This window comes from Squalius cephalus (assembly GCF_949319135.1).
Source record: "Squalius cephalus genome assembly, chromosome: 18".
Taxonomy (NCBI): Eukaryota; Metazoa; Chordata; class Actinopteri; order Cypriniformes; family Leuciscidae; genus Squalius; species Squalius cephalus.
In genome coordinates this window covers 33,320,504-33,341,387 of record NC_137139.1, presented here as the reverse complement: position 1 = coordinate 33,341,387, position 20,884 = coordinate 33,320,504, and the positions used below count along the sequence as shown (strand labels likewise).

General features: G+C 37.9%; 2 protein-coding genes across 6 annotated transcripts in view; one reads left to right on the top strand and one right to left on the bottom strand.

Annotated features, from left to right (window-relative positions):
* The window catches only part of LOC307146303 (E3 ubiquitin-protein ligase TRIM39-like), a gene marked incomplete at its 3' end in the record, with an annotated part of 46,968 nt that extends 41,539 nt beyond the window's left edge, over positions 1 to 5,429 (top strand). The window contains exons 5-7 of the mRNA XM_079850201.1: positions 116 to 263; positions 4,768 to 4,794; positions 4,891 to 5,429. Coding sequence (XP_079706327.1) covers positions 116 to 263; positions 4,768 to 4,794; positions 4,891 to 5,429 — 714 coding nt within the window. The remainder of the gene's footprint in view (positions 1 to 115; positions 264 to 4,767; positions 4,795 to 4,890) is intronic.
* A 556-nt stretch (positions 5,430 to 5,985) lies between these two features.
* The window catches only part of LOC307146158 (AP-1 complex subunit sigma-2), a 61,470-nt gene continuing 46,571 nt past the window's right edge, over positions 5,986 to 20,884 (bottom strand). For 2 of the 5 annotated variants that reach the window (XM_079850021.1, XM_079850017.1), the window contains exons 2-14: positions 19,242 to 19,555; positions 18,979 to 19,164; positions 15,410 to 15,652; positions 15,211 to 15,329; positions 14,155 to 14,262; positions 13,074 to 13,251; positions 12,629 to 12,767; positions 11,578 to 11,770; positions 11,307 to 11,460; positions 8,485 to 8,769; positions 7,178 to 7,338; positions 6,439 to 6,575; positions 5,986 to 6,286 (exon numbers count right to left, since the gene is read on the bottom strand). In XM_079850021.1, the coding sequence (XP_079706147.1) occupies positions 6,142 to 6,286; positions 6,439 to 6,575; positions 7,178 to 7,338; positions 8,485 to 8,769; positions 11,307 to 11,460; positions 11,578 to 11,770; positions 12,629 to 12,767; positions 13,074 to 13,251; positions 14,155 to 14,262; positions 15,211 to 15,329; positions 15,410 to 15,652; positions 18,979 to 19,164; positions 19,242 to 19,542 (2,349 nt within the window). In that variant the 5' untranslated portion in view covers positions 19,543 to 19,555 and the 3' untranslated portion in view covers positions 5,986 to 6,141. Of the gene's footprint in view, positions 6,287 to 6,438; positions 6,576 to 7,177; positions 7,339 to 8,484; positions 8,770 to 11,306; positions 11,461 to 11,577; positions 11,771 to 12,628; positions 12,768 to 13,073; positions 13,252 to 14,154; positions 14,263 to 15,210; positions 15,330 to 15,409; positions 15,653 to 18,978; positions 19,165 to 19,241; positions 19,556 to 20,884 lie in introns of those variants that run through there. The other 3 variants (XM_079850022.1, XM_079850023.1, XM_079850018.1) reach the window with 3 other exon arrangements.

Below are 20,884 nucleotides of genomic sequence, written 5' to 3'. Positions count from 1 at the left end.
TGTCATTATGTACAATATTACAGGACCGGTCTTTCGAAATTAAACAGAACGAAACAGTAATAATGTCAAATTTGAAAAAATAATAATAATAAAATAATTGTCTCTCCTGCTATAGATGAGCTCATCCCTGGACACTCGTCCACACACCAGGAACTGGACTGAGATCAGGATTGACTCTGATGTGAACGTGAACTCTCTGTATAGAGCCCTGACTCATCTGAAGAAAACTCAAGAGACACTGAATGAAAAACTCAATCAAACTGGTATGTGAATTTTAAATACAGTCACGATAAAGTTCAGAGTGAGGAAGAAGGCTGGGCCGGCTTACTGAGGCTCGTGCTTTTTATTATTTCCACAACTGAAACAAAAACAAAACTTGTGCTCTCTGCGCTCTCAACAAACTTGTGAACAAAGTGACAGCAGTTTCTCAAGCAGTATCACAAGTTCAAACAGCACGAGTCCTCAGTCCAGGTTCTCTCATTACTTCCCGTTTCCCTTTGGCTCTTATCTGGTCTCTCCGCGTCAATTACTGCAACAAGACACAGGTGTTTGTCATTTTGCACTTGACCTACTTACTCACTGCTCATCACCCGACTCTCTCTCCTGCTGCAGACCTCACTGAACCACACGCCCCTCGCCACATACCCCCACTGCCCGACTCAGGCCCCACATTCCTGGATAGGAATCTGTACCCCCGGCCTGTGGACCACCCTAAATTTAAAGGGCTGTAATGCCAGACACCAACGGGTGATCCATGCGTTGGTATCCTTCATGCGCTGGAGCCACTGCAAGGGCGATGGTCCAAACAGAGGGAGAATTCCATCCCAGGAGATAATAGCGAAGGGCCATCTACGGGCCATCTAATTGCTAAACACTCTTTTTCGATGGAGCTGTACTTCATCTCTCTCTCTTTGAGAGCTTGTTACTGATGTACAGCACTGGCCTCTCCCTCTATCTTCTGTGACAGGACCGCTCTAAGCCCTCTGTCCGATGAGTCAGTCTGCAACAAAAAAGGGAGAGAAAAATCAGGAGAATGTAATACGGCCTGCCACACAGAGCAGCCTTTACTTGGTTGAAAGCCTACTGACATTGATCCGTCCACTGGAGTGGATCTGGTGCTTCCTTTTAGTCGAGTCAGTCTACAGCTGGTGAGGTCTGAATAATTAGGCACAAACCTTCTGTAATATCCCGCCAGCCCCAGGAACTGCCTTACCTCCTGTTTGGTCTTGGGTCTTGGGCAGGTTGCAACTGCTGCAATCTTACTAATTTGGGGACACACCTGTCCATGACCCAAGTGGAAGCCCAGATACCTGACCTCCACACAGCTAACCACACACTTCTTCTGGTGGACCATCAGGCCGGCCACCCTTAGCGCTCTCAGGACAGCACGCAGATGCTCCATATGACCAATTACTGTAGGATTCTATTACTCCCATGTCTAGAATCGCCTCTAATTCAGTCTGAACCACCTTTTGTTGTGTTAGACGATATGGCCGGCTGCGTACCACCACGCCTGGCTCGATCTCAATATGATGCTGAATCAGGTTCATTTGACCAGGCAGGGGCGAGAACACGTCTGCAAATTCTACTTCCAACCTGGCTACATCAGTGAGCTGCGAGGGCAAGAGGTGATCTCCTCCTGGGGAAAGAGCAAGAGATTGGATTTTGGTGCTCACTTCTGGCTTGAGATCCTCCTCCCCTCCATCGCTGGCATCACTGACTCCGCCTCACTCCATTTTTTAAGGAGGCTGAGGTGATATATTTGACGTGCCCTGCTCCTGTCTGTTCAACTAACCTCATAATTGAGATTGGGGTTAGGGTGTTCCTCACCGTGTGACCTCAAAGGGTCCTTGACACTTGACGAGTAATTTGGAACTAGATGTGGGGAGCAATACAAGTACTTTATCTCCCGGTGAAAATTCACGCAGTCTGGTTCCCAGCTGACACTGTTTGTCCTGGGCCTGTAACAAATTCTCCATAGAGAGCTGCCCCAAAGTGTGGGGTTTTAATCTCAGGTCCAGCATTTACTGAATTTCGTTTCTGCTATCGGAAGGTTCATCCTTCCAAGTTTCTTTCAGGACGTCCAGCAGGCTTGCAGGACCTTGTGCACAGTGAACAAGAGTGAACAACAAGTTGGCGTCTTCAACACTTTTGAATCATGGTTTTCAATGTGCAGTTAAATCGTTCCTCCAGACCGTCTGTTTGTGACCGGAAAAACGCTGGTGCGAATTGATGTAATGCCCAACTAAACACGTATAGTTTGTGTAATGTCCATGATATGAATGCCGTGCCCTAATCAGTGAGAATCTCTTTTGGGATTCCCACTCGGAAGATTAAACAAAACAGTGCGTCCACTGCGCTTTTTGCAGAAATGCTGTGGAGTGCAACTGTCTCTGTGTGTTGTGTTATTGTGTTGTCCATACCAATTCTCTTGAAGGGGACCTGCATTAGAGGAAGAGGGCGCAACGGCGCTTTTAGGCACCACTTGCGCACTTTCTCGTGAAAAATTGGGTTGTGAGATGATTTAGTGTCGTTGACTGCCCTAAATGTCCTGCCATAGGATTACAGTAAGCCACCGGGTCACTCGATACAACCTATCTTTTAAAATAGCGAGATATGGATAGGAGAGCGGCCGAGCTGGTTGGAGAAGCTGACCATCGATAGAACAGACCTGTTCAAAAACATTTTTAATGTCTCATCCTGAGACTGATCCAGGGGAAAATCATCGCACTCTATGAGGATTAGCCTCTCAATAGTGCTCTGTTCCCCTGACTCAGGTCCCGTCTGTCCCGCAGCTTCTCCCAACTGAGCAACCGCCCTCCTTTCCCACTCTCTGTTCTCATCTGCACACTAAATACCCCAATAAATGACTAAAAGCTGGCCAATTCGTTCCAAAAATCAGCGAATGTCTGAGGCGTGGGTTAACTGCGACCTCTTCAGTATTCTTTTGTCCCTGAAATTGAACAACAGCAGACTTTATTGGATATTTCACCACATCCCTGTGCACACACCACACCTGAACCATGCAGCTCTTATCCAATGCCTCGGGTTGAATCAGGCTTTAATGGATCGAGGTTAGATTACATCCTGATTTCACCATAGACTGATAAGTACCCCTCTTAATACTTAAGGGTATTTGTAACAACCCAGCTTGAGTCCTGGACGCCTGCGGTGTGTCCAGGACTCGAATCAGGGTCCCCACCTCCATTACTGGACACCTGTCAATACAATGTCCTGGGTCACCTTAACACCAACAGGACGGGCTAGACCTCCCTGCCGCCGTAGTGGCAGAAAGTGGGTCAAGGAATGGATGTGGAGAGAGAGGAGGAATGGAAGCTGACGCTTTGCCAGCACTGGCCACCCCCGCCCCCCTGGGTGGTATATTCTGGCCAGCTGGAGGTTCATGAGCCTGACCACCCCACCCTTTAGGATGGGGTTCGAGGAGGGACATTCAAACGGGACCTAGGGAACGAGACAAGTCTAGAGGAAGGGAGAGAGTGAGAAATCATAGGGGAGGTGTGTGTGTGTGTGTGTGTGTGTGTGAGAGAGAGAGAGAGAGAGAGAGAGAGAGAGAGAGCGAGAGAGAGAGATGGCAAGGATTCACCAACCCCAGGGCCCGCCACCATCTGGTCCTCCTCAGTCCAGTCTCTCTCAGGCCTTTTCCACACGGACACGGGTATTTTTATAACCGTGACTTTTTTTACGCGGTTCGGCCGTTCGTCCACACGTAAACGCAGTATCAGGTCACTGAAACCAAACATTTTTGAAAACCCCTGCCAGGGTTAGGATTTTCAGAAACGCCGGTTGCAGTGCTGTCGTGTAGACAGTAAAACCGGGGTTTTTGCTTCTGATTCAGGCTTCTGATTGGCCAACGTGGCTTTACGATTAGGGTTATATCGCCGCCTGCTGGTGTGGAATGCTTTTGACAGCGCTTGATAGCGTGTTTTTGCGTTTTCATGTAGGCGGAGATTTCTTTTAAACCGAGCATGTGTGGACGGGATTTTTTTTAAAACGCAGGAGGAAAAACTCCGGTTATAAAAATACCCGTGTCCGTGTGGACTAGGCCTCATTTACTTCCCGTTTCCCAGTGGCTCCGGTCTCTCCATGTCAATTACGGCAACGAGACACAGGTGTTTGTCATTTTGCAATTGACCAGGTTACCACTACTCTCCCGACTCTCTCTCCCGCTGCAGACCTCGCTGAACAATATTTTCTATACACTGTTGTGGCTAAGGGGGCGTTCGCCACAACAGTGTATAGATTTTTTTTTTTTTTTGTCAGTAACTAAGAAAATATTATTTTCAAGGAATATTCTGGGTTAAATCTATGTCATGCTGGTGATCACCAGAAACTATATGTAGTCTCAGTTTGTAAAGGATCTCACTGTTTCAAAAATATAATCATTAAATAACTAACCCTGTCATATATAAACTTTAACTCATGACCATTTAAAGCAGTTTTGCTTGAAATACTAGAACAGAATCTGTAACTATCTGTTTACAAACTATATTGACATATTTTACTGAATTGTTAATAATAGAGCTTTGATAAAAAAAATACAAGCTTCAAATTTCTTCACTTAAATCCTCATTATGTTTTTCCCATTAACCTCCATTTTACTGTAAACACATTCTGCATTTGGTTTTACAAACGAAGGGGCGAGCAACATTTACATGCCACTGATGCTGCCAGTGGATAGAAACTCACTGTTAACCTGAAACTATTGCTATAAATAATTCATCATTATATTGTCATCTGTGTCCACAGGGTTGAAGTTTGTGCAGAAGTTTGCAGGTACAGTGTGATTGATGCAATTTTCTTCAATACACTCACAATACTGTGTTAATCTATATTATATACTGTACATCTGAAATGTCTGATCTCTCTCAGTGGATGTGACTCTGGATGCTGAAACAGCGAATCCATATCTCATCCTGTCTGATGATGGAAAACAAGTCAGTGATGGAGACATTGAGCAGGACATCCCAGAAAACCCAAAGAGATTTGAAGACAGTTGTGTTCTGGCAAAGCAGGGATTCAGTTCAGGGAGATTTTACTATGAGGTGCAGGTGAAGGGAAAGACTCAGTGGGCTTTAGGAGTGATCAGAGAATCCATTGACAGGAAGGAGGAGACTGACAGTTTCCCGAGTCCTGAGGATGGATACTGGGTTATGATGCAGATTAATGAGGATCAAAATGTAGTTTGTGATAATTCAGTGGTTTTGTTCCCTCACAGAGTGAACCCTGAGAAGGTTGGTGTGTTTGTGGATTATGAGGAGGGTCTGGTCTCTTTTTATGATGTGGAGTCCAGATCTCATATCTACTCTTTCACTGGTCAGACTTTCACTGACAAACTCTATCCATTTTTTAGCCCAGGCGATAATGATGGTAAAAACTCAAACCCACTGATTATCACTCCTGTCAGATAAAAAAAAAAAAAAAAAAAAAAAAAAAAAACATGCAATCTGAAAAGATTAACTATGGATGTGCTGCTTAAAAAATAAAAGTATATTTTACTTACAATTATAAAGAAAATGTAAATGTTATTGACAAAATGTGTACAAGAGCAAACTAAACCAAGAACTATAATAAAATATTATAGTTATATGCACATTTGAATGGCTGATTTGTTATGAGTCTATTTCTAGTCAAGACAATGACTTCCTTGCTTTTCTCAGTCATTATTACTTCGCTTTTTTATCTACTATAACAATTTTTATGATTTCATATATATGTTGAATTCTACATAATATGCTAAATTTCCAGAGTGTTTCTCCATGTTATTTTGTAAGGAAATCTCTGAAGCCATTTTCTCTCTCTCCTCTCCAGCTTTGGTTTATATTGTAATGACGGCATCATCTGAAAGTGTTCAATTCTATAACTGATATGTCTTGTAAACCAAAAAACTTTCTAATTGTTATGCAAATACACATTGGAAAACAATGAATATCTGCTCACATAAACATTACAACAGACAGACAGGATATAATTTAAACATGGAAGATCTTTATTGTTGAATTACATTAATTATGAATGAAAATACTGAATTATTATTCAATGCAGATGATCCTTAAATCTAGTACATATTCTTCAAGAGAAGCGAGAGCATTAGAAGGCTTTAGTTTACAATGACAATGTTTTTCACTTTGCTTTGACCACGATATCAGCAAATCCGTGCACCTGAGTGAGCAGACGGCAGTCCATCGATGCCAGGAGCTTCTGAGAGCCGGAGACGGTGGGAACAAACTTCTCCATCAGTGTAACCGTCGCAAGCTTCTCCACATCACTGACAGACACAAAGACAATATCAACTCTCTGGAAGCTTCACTTTTGAAATATCATATTTAATGCAGTACAATTTATGTTTTGAAGCAAATCTACAGTGCTTGAACACGTCACAGCTGAAATTAAACTGCTGTTAAACACTGAAAGTCTTACCCATACTGGATCTTTCTGACGCTCTGCATTCCCAATCCTTCTATACGGAACAAAACGTTCTTCAACACTTGTGACAGCGGGTTCTGGAACGTGATCTTGACCGTCAACTCTTTACCCACCACAGCGCCCTCTAGAGGCTGAAACATACAAACACAATCAACAGATGGAGAGATTATTTTTGTGCTGAACTGAATTTGCCTGTAGTGTTTGTATTTAAGTAAAAGCAAAGCTGAAACACTTTTATAAATAGACAGAAATTAGGGACACAAAACATGGAAATCATTTTTGTTCTAAAACAACTTTTTAGTCTGTTTTTAACTGAGCATCACTATACAAAGTTTACTTTCTCACCTCCATAACTCTCAAATCTCATTCGCACTTGTGTACAATTCAAATATAGTGCCTTTAAATGTGCTGCACCAGCTTGAGCATCTACACTAAACGAAATGGATTCTCACGTGACGTAACTGAACACACACGTGGCAGTTTGAATATGCAAAATAGAAAATGAGATTTGAGATCTAAGATAGAGAGAATAAATATTGAGTATGTTCCTCACTTGAGCATTATATGACTTCAGAAGTGAAATATAGTGTGCAAGTCAGAATATAGTGCATTACTATTATGATACTTTACAGTAACATAATCTAACTGCAACCAAAATGTAACATCATGAAACAGAAAAACATGTTGTGGTTGTTACACGTGACAAATAACGACTAGTGTCTCATTGGCTTACAGTGATAATGAGGTCTGGTGTGCGCAGTCTGAAGTTGAACTGTGTGGCCAGAATCTGTTTGGTCTGATTGACCCGTCCGGTGACCGTGAGCATCAGAGCGCCCTGATCCACCAGATGATTCATGTACTCCTTATACAGCAGAGTCCAGGGAATAGTCTTGGCTGAAGGGAGACAAGGGAACATGGCATTAATGACAACAATAAAACAACTCATTGTTATTTTATTTATAAAATGCCTCATATATTATATATATATATATATGATTCCTGAAATTCCATGGATTTCATCCTACATGAAAAGTCAGGAACAAACTGGGATTTTTAAAGGCAGAAAATGCTGTGAAAATGTTAATATGCGTGCTCAACTGAAGAGCTTTCATGCAAAGTTTTTGTGCTCATATTCCAGTAATGGACTGAACATTTATAAGGCAAACAATGCATTTTGGGCCATTATATTTTTTCGCTCTCAAAAATGAATGCAAATTTTATGTTGTACTTAGCAGTTTTTAGGTTTTTTCCCCCCTCTAAAATTTCTCATAATTGTGGCTCAGAATGTCCGAGTTAATAGTTGCATTTGTTAAAAAACACTTTATGATGAGGTCTGATTTGCAGTGAAGGATTACAAATTTAAGAATTTAAGTCAGATATGCTTTAAGAATCTTGTATTTAGCTTTTAAGGTTAAGATGATGATATCACATGAATGATTCTGCTCTGCTCAGCAAAGTTGCAATTCCTGTTTTCTCTTTATTGTCTTTAATTGCTCTTGGAGCCAGAGTCACAGCCCAGACGTTGAATCGTTAGGCTGATTAGATTAGCACATATGCGTTTGAATGGTTATGCTGATTGGATTGAGACTGGTAACACGCTGGAGTCTGGGGCGGGTTCCTTAACCTGTATACTTAATTTGCATGCTTTGTTCAGAGTCTCCACCTCTATGTAATCCCTCCCCTCTTTGAAAAGTACAATTACAATGAATACTGTATTATGATCAGACTTGATGAACTACAGACTCGGAAGAATAAATCTCTTCTGCTTATAAGATCCATCTCAAGTCTCCTGGTCTTGCTTTGATGAAGGAATAAAATTCCCAACAGCAGTCAGTGTTCAAATTCATCCCAAAAAGGTTCAGTGGGGTTCAGTTCAGACCATATAATGCTTACTTTCAAATGGAATTTTAAATAGATATTTCTGTGCGTGAACAGCATCTTGATCACTTCGATTGGCCTAAGATTTATGGATCTTGATTAGCTAAATGTTGCATTAATTTCCCTTAAATTTAAGGAGTTTAAAAGTCAAACTCCACTCACTCTCTAGCGGTTTGAGGTCAACATTAATCTGGTCCTTCTTCACGGTGGCTTTCAGCACTCCAGTGTAGTACATGACCAGCACCTCATACAGCAGACTGGCCGTGCGCTGCTTTGAGCCCTTGTTCTTCAGGACGATGGAGAGTTTGGCGTCTCCACCGATACGAGGTCCTTCCCCGACCATGACGATCTCAATGCTCACGTCGTTGTCGGTGGGTAATGGGTACAGAGTCGGCTTGGACCCGAAGCGACTGGCCCTTTCCACAGCAATGCGTTCCTCCTCTGAACCTGAGAGGCAGGAAGATAAAGGGAGAGAATGAGGAGTGTGAGTTGCTGCATTTTATTTAAGAGTTGGAGTATTAGCTCGGTTCCAAATACTAAAAGATTAAGGAAAATAGTATAACGTCGTGGTATAACGAACACACTCGCGCCCTCAAGAAAGCAGCCCGAAAAAATGGAGCGCAGCTGGAAGAAAACAGAACTAGAGGTTTCTCGCATTTCGTGGAAAGAAAGTGTTATTGCATAGAGAAAGGCCTTAAAAACTGCTAGATCTTACTTTTCGACTCTCTTAGACGAGAACGAACAGAACCATAGGTATTTATTTGATTCAGTGGCTAAATTAACAAGAAATAAAGCCTCAACTTCAGACTTTCCCAAACAGCACAGCATTAATGACTTTATGAATTTCTTTACTTGCTAGGTGAGGAAATTACAACCATGCAACCCTCTACTACAGTATCGCATCAGACGTTATGTTATAGACCCCCTGATGAACAATTTAATTCATTCTTTACTATAGGAGATTGAAGAATTGTCTAAACTAAATCATCAGAATCGACAACATGTATGTTAGACCCTATACCTACTAAGCTACTGAAAGAGAAGCTTGCCGAAGTTATAGATCCTCTTCTTAATATTATTAATTATTCATTGTCATTAGGATATGTGGCGAAATCTTTTAAGCTGGCTGACTGTTATTAAACCTCTCATTTAAAAAATGCAACTTGATCCTAAAGAATTGGTTAATTAAAGGCCGATCTCGAATCTACCTTTTCTATCAAAGATACTAGAAAAGGCGGTATCCTCACAACTATGTTCCTTTTTAGAAAGAAATGGTATGTGTGAGGCTGAGTCAGGCTGAGACTGCTCTCATTAGAGTTACAAATGATTTGCTCTTATCTGATCGTGGTTGTGTCTCTATTAGTGTTACTCGATCTTAGTGCTGCATTTGACACTATCGACCACAACATTCTTCTGAATAGACTTGAAAATTATGTTGGCATTAGTGGAATTGTATTGGTATGGTTCAAATCATACTTATCTGACCCGTTACCAGTTTGGAGTAGTAAACAAAGAGATGTCATATTGATCACAAGTTCAGTATGGCACACCACAAGGCTCAGTACTAGGACCACTGCTGTTCACTCTGTACATGCTACCATTAGGAGATATCATTAGGAAACATGGCATTAGTTTTCACTGTTATGCTGATAATACTCAGCTCTATATTTCTTCACGCCCTGACCAATTCACAAAATTAACGGAATGCTATTGGATGACTAGTAATTTATAAAATAAATAACTACTTAACTTAACTTCTTAATTCTGAAAAAAACAGATACATATTTTTGGACAAAAAACCTCTATGTAATAATCTAGAATACTGTCTAACACTTGAAGGCTGCTCTGTCAAGTCTTCGTTGTTGGTTAAAAACCTGGGTGTGTGTGTGTCTGTGTGTGTGTGTGTGTGTGTGTGCTCTTTGATACCAATCTTTCACTTGAAAGCCACATTTCTGACATCTGTAAAAATGCATTCTTTCCATCTTAAAAATATATCTAAACTACTACATATGCTCTCAATGACAAATGCAAAAAAGTTAGTTCATGCGTTCATGACCTCAAGGCTAGATTATTGTAATGCCCTACTGGGTGGTTGCCCTGCACGCTTAATAAACAAACTACAGCTGGTTCAAAACGCAGCAGCTCGAGTTCTTACCAGAACCAGGAAGTATGACCATAGTAGCCCGGTTCTGTCAACACTGCATTGGCTGCCTATTAAACATTGTATACATTTTAAAATCTTGCTAATTACTTACAAAGCACTAAATGGTTTAGCTCCGCAGTACTTGAGCGAGCTCTTAACGCATTATAGTCCGTCACGTCTATTGCGATCTCTTTAACCTGGCATTCACATAACACATTATCAATTTTAGTTGTTAATGATGGTTAGGCTGCAAACAATTAGGGCAAGTAAGTATTTTTCTGACCCCACTGACAGACCTTTTTCTTGTTTTAAGCATAAAATCAAGAAATCAAGACTTATAACTAGTAGTTTTCCTTCTCAAGTAAACATATCATGATTCAAGGATTTTTAGGTCTGTAATAGAAAACGAGAAAAAAATGCTGAGAAAAAATATTTTTTGTTTATTTTTATTTTATTATTACTTCAATTTCAATCTTTTGTTATGCATTCTCATTTTAATTTTTATTGTTATTATAAAGTGAGTCTCATCTTCAGTCCAGGTATTTTGGATGGTATTTAATCTGTTTTTATGTCACGTAATCTGTGCTTGTCAAAATGTATTTTGTATTGTAAAGCAAAATGTGCTACTGTATACAAATTAAAATTATTATTATTACAATAATTAAATATGCATAGTTATGCATGTGAATGAATGTAAATATGCATGGAAATGGGTTATTATTTTAGAGTTTACTGCTATTAAAGATGCATGATAATAAAGAAACATGTGTCTATGATTCCTTAAAATGCTTTACAGGAAGGTAGACTGAGGTTTTGGACACAGATGCATTAGTTTTGTTACCCTCTGGGTATTTGTAGAGGTGTGTGATGTCTATGCGCTCCTCTGATCCCACAGCTTTGGTACTGATGCGCTGGCCGATGGTGTTCTTCTCCACGCTGACCTGACTGAAACTTCCATTGGGTTTCTTCTGCCAGTAGATCCTATCACTGTTCACCTGAGACACAGTGAAACGAGTTCAGTGGATGTTTTGACTCGGAGATAAAATTGAATACAATGCTCAAAATGAATTGTCAGATCAGCAAATGAGCGTAAAACAAGGCAAAGGCTTCACCTCGGCAAAGACGAACGGCGTGTCGAATTTCAGGTCGACTTGTCCGTTGCGGACGGCGGAGACGGGCGTGGGGCCGCAGCGATACGAACCCTGACTGGGCTCCTGAGGGGTCGCGTCCACCACCTGCCACCCGCCGTAACCCACCGGCAGGTCCGGGCGGGCCATCCACGACTCGTTCCACACGTGGAAGTTCCTACACAGGAACAGAGCTTATTGGCAGTCGGCAATTCACACAAATATAGTCGAATAAAATAGGGCCTGAATCTAAAATGTAAAAATTAAGTCATTCTTATGCATCACATGTGGTCATATCAGCTTAAAATGCAAAAAAGTCACACAAAAAAATCCTATATTTATATTTATAAACTAAATAAACAACTAAATAAATGCAAAAAATATATATAAAAAATAAATATTTTTAATTTAAATTAAATGGAAACTGAATTAATTTCCCATAAATCACAACTAGCTATTTTTAAATCTAAAGGGTTAAACATTAAATTCTAAGTTTTATATTAGATACCTGTTCATATAAAATATCTATTACTTTTAAAATAAAATAAAAATTCGATTTCTTTGGGACAGCTCTAAATACACTTCAAAACCCCTGATTTTATATTGATAAACACTAAATAAACAACAATATAAATGCAATATATATGAAATTAAACTTTTTTTAATTTAATTTATATCAAAGCTAAATTTTATTTTAAATTAAACAAGCTATTTTTCATTCTATAGTTTATATATTAGAAATAGGTTTTAGTAGATCATTGTTCATGTAAAATATCTATTACTTTTCAAAATATTAATAAAAAAAAATTTTTTGCTTTTAATGCTTAAAATAAAAGTCATGGGACGCAAAAATGTCTGATATTCGTGGATAGTGTCAGTAATGATTACTTCTATTTAAGAAAATCTAATAAACAGCCTAAAAATGTTTTTTTTTTAAATGACACATACAGTAATTATTAAATAACACTGATGACATTAATTCCAATGATGAAAGGAACATGTGATATTGATTGATGGATGGTTGTTTTTATCATACCAGACAGAATCGTTGGTCTTGTCTTTAATTAATTCCATCTTTTCATCAATGTAAATGTCAGTGGTCAAGGAGAGATCGGTGTCGTGGGCGGAGCTGAAGTTGGTCACACAACGAGTCGGGATACCGAGACATCTCAGCACTGAGAGAGAAACAGAAACAGAAGCGCATTACAAACACAGAACGGAGAACAAGCTGCCGACACAATGGTGAAGTTCTCTTAAACTTTCCCAGGTTAGTTATATTTATAGCGCCCCCTTGAGGACTGACGGTTATCACAACAATCACGCGCTGGCCAATCATTCTCGTCTGATTTGCATACACGTACAGCGTAGGTTTTGGCAGACTACTTAACAATTACATTCAGTCTTTTAGAAGATGTTTTTATGCATTAATTCATTGCATATTATCAAATGCAAATGATTTATGCCACAGAAACACAACGTACCAGAGTTCGTGACTCCAGCGTAGACCCAGCACTGGGCGAACTTCACGGGTTTTCCTCCACTCTTGTAATACTGTTTGAGAATGTCTCCGCTCCCGCTCCAGGCGGTGGGAGTCGTCCCGCCTGCATAGTTGTCCGACCAATTACCCATCAGCACTCCTTGGTCGTCATTAGAGTTCACCTGTCACAGAGAAGAGGAGGAGACCTTTTCAAAACAGGTGCTTTTTAGTTGTGGAATCGGGCATCTTCAAGCGGTTTCTGAGAAACGCTGCTGAAAGTGGATCGGACCGAGCACCACAACAAACTTGTAGCCAATCAGCAGTAAGGGGGGTGTGTCCTCTCACGAGGGGGGAGGTGCCTGTGCTTGATAGAGTGTTTGTGAATTTGGGGGCGGAGCTATCATGATAGGGGCGTGTTTGTTTTGGTGATTTCAAATATCAAGGCGTTCTTCAGCATTCTGGGTTTTTAAAAATAAAATTATACTTATATTCAGCAAGGACGCATTAAATTGACCAAAAGTGACAGTAAAGACATTTATAATGTTACAAAAGATTCTATTTCAAACAAATGCTGTTCTTTTGAGCATTCTATTCATCAAAGAAAATGAATATTCAATCCTGAAAAATAAAATGCATGACTGTTTTCACAGATAATTGATCAGCACAACTGTTTTCAACATTGATGATAATCATGAATGTTTCTTGAGCATCAAATCATCATATTATCATATTATAAGGATTTGTGAAGGATCATGTGACACTGAAGACTGGAGAAATGATGCTGAAAATTCAGCTTTGATCACAGGAATAAATTACACTTTACTATATATTCACATAGAAAACAGTTATTTTAAATTGGAAAAATATTTCATAATTTTTACTGTATTTTTGATCAAATAAATGCAGCCTTGGTCAGAATAAAATACTTCTTTCAAAAACATTAAAATAATCATACCCACCCCGAAAGTTTTAAATGTACTATATATTTATAAAATCACTGTAAAATTTGTTTAAACCATAACTTTCCTCAGTTGTTTAGACAGTTTATGAATGCATGATGTCCATGTGTTGTGAATGAGACTCACCAGAGCAGAAATCATCCTGGACACGATCACCGGGTCTCTCCATTCGGTCAAAGCGACCCGACCCCTCCCCATCAGGAACAGACACGCTTCCAGCACATCCTGCTCAAACTGATGAAACACACATTTCACTACAAAATCATATAATAATATTTTCTTCTAGATCTGCTGTAGAGCCGAAACAAACTTTGATTATTTTCCTGTTATCTCTGTAAAGCTGCTTTGAAACAATCTGTATTGTAAAAAGTGCTACGTAAATAAAGGAGACTTGACTCCACAAAATCATAATAATGATCATAATAATAGCAACAACAATCTGAATAATAATGTCAATAACAGTAATGTAAATAATTATATAAATACTAATGTAAATAATAGTCATAGCAATAATAATGTAAATAATACAATAATAATAATAATTTAAATAATGTAATAATGCTAATCATAGAAATAGTAATAATAATAATAATAATAATATTTAAATACTACTACTACTAATAATAATATTAATAATAACGTAAATAATGCTAATAATAGCAACAAAAAAAAACAATAATAATAATGTGGAAATAATAAGAATAAGAATACAATAATAATATCAATAATAGTAAATAATAATAAACACAATAATGATAATAATAATAATAATAATAATAATAATAATAATAATAATAATAATAATAATGTCAATACAAGTAATAGCAATGGGAAAATAATAAAAATCACTTAAAATATAATAATAATAATAATAATAATAACAATAATAATAATAGCAATATTACTACTACTACTACTACTACTACTACTACTACTACTACTACTACTAATAATAATAATAATAATAATAATAATAATAATGTAAATAATAATAATGTAAATAATAATAATAAAGGAGAATAATAAAAGCAACTGAAAATATTATAATATTAACAATAATATAAGTAATAAATAGTAATAATAATAATAATTACAGCCATAATAATAGTAGTAATAGTAATAACAGCAATAAAAATAATAATGATAAGAATAGTCTCTCTATATAATGGAATTGTTTCACACCTGTGCATAATTCCATGTTCTGGCTCCAATTTGCTTCTCGGTTCCGTAATAAATTCTGCCCATGCTGTTGAGAACATACTCTTTTCTTTCCGCCTCGTTACTCAAATACACAGAATCATCTGAGGAAAGACAGGTGTAGGTACAGTAGAGTTACTCCAGTGCTGTAAATGAAGCCAGAATGAGTGTGTTGGGCCCGTACCTTCACACCAGGGGTTGAAGAGCAGGAACAGGTCGTTCGGGGCGCAGGGGAACAACAGCTTCCCCTTCGGAGAGAAGGACACGACGGTGATCATGTAGCGGCCGATGGAGGCACTCGCCAGGGTGTTCACCGACACACGGACACGGTTGTCCTTCTGCTCCACGATCTTCATCTCCCAGCCGTTGTCTTCCAGCACGTCGACTAGAGGAACAGAGATGCGGATCCCAGTCGTGACGACAGAACCTGAGGAAGAGAACGAGACGTGGAAGCGTTACATTGTGTCTTAAAGATCAAGCTTTGATCCGTCAGTGACTAATGCATTTATTCAGCAAGGATGCATTTAGAGATATTTCACCCAAAAATGAAAATTAGCCCATGATTTACTCACTCTCAAGCCATCCTAGGTGTATATGACATTCTTCTTTCAGAAGAATACAATCAGAGTTATATTAAAAAATGTTCTGCCTCTTCCAAGCTTTATAATGGCAGTGAATGGGTGTTTTTATTTTGAAGTCATAAGTGCATCTATCCATGATAAAAGTGCATCTATCCATCATAAAAGTGCTTCTATCCATCATAAAAGTGCATCTATCCATCATAAAAGTATCATCATAAAAGTACATCTATCATCATTAAAGTGCATCTATCATCATAAAAGTGCATCTATCATCATAAAAGTACATCTAGCCATCATAAAAGTGCATCTGTCCATCATAAAAGTGCATCTATCCATCATAAAAGTGCATCTGTCCATCATAAAAAAGTGCATCTATCCATCATAAAAGTGCATCTGTCCATCATAAAAAAGTGCATCTATCCATCATTAAAGTGCATCTATCATCATAAAAGTGCATCTATCCATCATAAAAGTGCATCTGTCCATCATAAAAGTGCATCTATCCATCATAAAAGTGCATCTGTCCATCATAAAAGTGCATCTATCCATCATAAAAGTGCATCTATCCATCATAAAAGTGCATCTATCCATCATAAAAGTGCATCTATCATCATAAAAGTGCATCTATCCATCATAAAAGTGTATCTATCATCATAAAAGTACATCTATCCATCATAAAAGTGCATCTGTCCATCATAAAAGTGCATCTATCATCATAAAAGTGCATCTATCCATCATAAAAGTACATCTATCATCATAAAAGTGCATCTATCATCATAAAAGTACATCTATCATCATAAAAGTACATCTATCATCATAAAGTGCATCTATCATCATTAAAGTGCATCTATCATCATTAAAGTGCATCTATCATCATAAAAGTGCATCTGTCCATCATAAAAGTACATCTATCATCATTAAAGTACATCTATCATCATTAAAGTACATCTATCATCATTAAAGTGCATCTACAAGCTTAGATCTGTCAGTGACTAATGCAGTTATTCAGCGAGGACGCATTAAACTGAATTAAAGTTAAGATATTTATAATCTTACAAAAGATTCTATTTCAAATAAATGCAGTTCTTTTAGAACTTTCTATTCATCAAAGAATCCCGAAAAATGAAATGTATCACGGTTTCCACAGAAATATGAAGCAGCATCACAGCTGTTTTCAACATTGATAATAATAATCATAAATGTTTCATGAGCAGCACTGATTAATAAAGAAGCAGCAGGATTAGAGGGATTAGATGCCATCATAACTAGTCCTGGCCCGAAACCAAACACTTCATGACTCACATCCATTAGCATCCAGATACAAGTGTGATGAATGGATTCATCTGTCAGCGCAATAAAGGGAAAGATACCTGAACTAACTGTCAGAATGTCTGGACTTCTTTCTCTCTTTGTTACACACTTAATTATCAGTCAATCAATAATAATGCATCAGACTCCGGCTGTGATTTCTGTAGCCGCTGCATGTGTGTGTTTTATGAGTGACGGCTGAGTACACAAACACTTTACACACACGAAATACAACAAATAAGCTTTAAATGCACCGAATTATCGGATTCTGGCATCTAATATTTACTGATTCTGATTTAACTCGGATTTCCATCATATTCAGATATTGATTGGGATTCTGATTCTGGTTCTTCTGTTACTGGTTTTAATGGCGTTTCTGATTCTAGATGTGATATAATTGTCGTTCAACACCTTTTTTGATTTGATTATGTAAAGTCAGAGGTGTGTTCACTGTGAATGAGACGGATGTATTACAGTAATGGAGAAAACATGAACTGACACTCAAAACAAACAGTAAGAGGGAATCCAGACAAGTCCGGGCGTGAGTGTGTCATCTGAAGAGATGTGTGTGTCTTTAGCATGTGTCAGATTAGGATAAGCACAGATATGAAGTGAGATGGAATTGAAAAATAATGACTGTGGTCAAACAGGTTTATCCTTCCCTCACACTTTGTAAAACATCTTTCCCTCGCCGGTCAAAATGAGCCGAAGCCCTAAAATTATACATAGTTTTGTTTTGTTTTTTTGTCCAGAAAGCAAATATAGAAGCAATATTTCTTCTATTTTTTAATGCATTTTTTTATTTACCTTTAAATTACTAGATTTAATCAATAAATAATAAATAAAAATAGTCATTTAAGCACATTTCTCACATTCTTTCTACTTAAATTCAAAATAACTCACAATTTCATGCATAACCCTTTTAAAGGAGAACTCTGGTCAATTTTAACATTAAGCTCATTTTTTGTACATTTGGAGTGCTGTCAATACAGAGAACAACGACAAAAATCGGTGTTGCCTACACCGTGTTATCCTCTTTTTAAAATTTGCACCCTGTTGACTTCAATGGGGCAAGTTTTAAACCTGCTTTTAGCCTCTTAACATCCTTGATGTGTCATTACAAGTGCCCAGCCATGTGAGTGATTCCTTCACAGTGAACACGGGTGAATCTGACTGCAATAGATGTGAAGGATATGAATAAAAATTATAAAATTTCAGCCAGCGCAAATACCTGTGTTTACATCCTGTTTGCGGTTGAAGTCCACAGTAGTCGATTGTCGAGTTTGGGCGCATGATCGTACGTACTAAACCAATGCGCGTGAACTCGACAATCGACTACTGTGGACTTCAGCCGAAAACAGGATGTAAACACAGGTATGAGCGCTGGCTGAAATAACACCATCTTCATCTTCAGATACACATGTAGACATAAATTATAAATAAATTAAAAATAATTTTTTTGGTAAAGTTTTAGCATTTTTAGTTTGAATTCTAAGAATTTTTAGTTTTTTCTGTGTGTACTGAAGCATTCCTCGCATTCCATTCATTCCTATGAGGGTCAAATTGACCCGAGAGGGAAGGATGTGTTACTTTTTGAAATTTCAACACAAAACTCCTTGAATCCATTAAATTATATGTTTGTGTGTGTGTATTTGTGGTTCAAGTGACAAAAGTCCTAAGGTCTTGGACCCGTCTGAGGGACACTAAAGTTTTAAAGTTGTTAAGTTTTTTAGTTTGAGAGAATGCCCTTGAGAAGGATCGAGTGGAACACACTCACTCAGCTGCAGTTGCAGGTTGTCTGATCTGCGTGTGTGTGTGTGTGTGTGTGTGTGTGTGTGTGTGTGTGTGTGTGTGTGTCACTCACTCAGCTGCAGTTGCAGGTTGTCTGATCTGCGGTTGAAGGGTCTGGAGAGCTCGATCCACATCTGGAAGGTCTGTCCTCTGCGGACGATCAGGTTGTTGCTGAAGTAAGAGTCTGTGTGATGCTCGCGTCGGTTCGGCCCGTCTCTGGACTTCAGGAGGTCCACGGAGCGCACCATCAGAAGCGAGTCTGAGGAACAGAGAGCGTTAGATGAACAGATACAGTCAGACCACTGGAGTAATGGAAGTACTCCTCCTCCTCCTCACCTGAATCAGCAGGTCTAGCAGACGCAGATGCAGACGCGGGTCCAGATGTTGGTGTGGACGACGCAGGTCCAGATGTTGGTGTGGATGACGCGGGTCCAGATGTTGGTGTGGACGACGCGGGTCCAGATGTTGGTGTGGATGACGCGGGTCCAGATGTTGGTGTGGACGACGCGGGTCCAGATGTTGGTGTGGACGACGCGGGTCCAGATGTTGGTGTGGATGACGCGGGTCCAGATGTTGGTGTGGTCGTAGGCACATTTGCACTGGGACCTCTAGTAGGGTTGGGCACTGAGCTCGACATTTCTACAGGTAGGCTGAAAAATCAAGAGAAAAACCCCTAAATATGTTAAATATATTTTCATAAATAATTAAACAAACCAATAAATAAATATTAAAACAATTAATAATTAAATGCAATTCTAATAAATACATACATAAATAAATAAATAAATTCATGAACAAATAAATAAAATAAATTAATTAAATATTAATAAATGAAATATAAATAAATAAAAATTCTAATAAATTATTAGAGTAATAAATATATATATATATATATATATATATATATATATATATATATATATATATATATATATATATATATAAAGAAATACATTTATGAACAAATAAAACAATCAAATAAATAAATACAATATATATATATATATATATATATATATATATATATAAAATAAAAATTAAATAAAATATAAATAAACATTAAATTAAATAAATACAATTCTAATACATAAATAAAATATAAACATATGAAATAAATGTACTCACTTATTTAATAATATTTATACATGTATACATGTATAAATAATGTATAAATAATTATTAATACACATCTTTCTATTTAATTCCAGGTTTACATTATTTTGATCTTGAATCACCAAATAGTAACGTCACATACACTAACAGAGAAAAGTTTGGACGTACTTAAATTAATTTATGTTCATGGAGATTTTCTAAATGTTTTCTATGTCTGCCTTTCTTCTGTCGACATGATGTGTTCTCAGTTATGGATCTGAATGTCTTTACAATATAAATCCAACATTATTATTGATCCAAAGGCTTCTGTTTAAATGCTGTTTAAGTTTAACACTGTTAAATGACTAAAACAGATCAATATTTAGTTTTCATTGACACATCATGGCACAGCCTACTGACCAATATTTTGCCATCATGTTTCTCTATTAAACTGATCCAGGGATTAATGACGAGTTCTGTGTCGTCAGTCACTATTTTAATGAGCGATTATAAAACTATTATCCAGAGTTTCTGGCTCGTCTGACAGCGTCACCTCCCACACTAAACGTCCAGTCATTATCATAGTTCTTCACAAAAGACTCACAACACTTACACACTTACACACTTACACACACCTGCATAACAACCCATTAAACATCATGACATCATTATCATGTGTAAAGCAATGCCACTGATCATGCAAAAACATGTTTTACAATAACTTTCATTCTTAAATAATAATTAGGCCTAGGTCTCAAATTAATGCATATTTAAGTAAAATGCATATATGAAAATATATGAATCAAAGTTTAATGATATTTCGAATGATCCTGTTTTAAAGTTATAAAGCATGTTATAAACACCCAAACAACTTTAAATGGCAACAT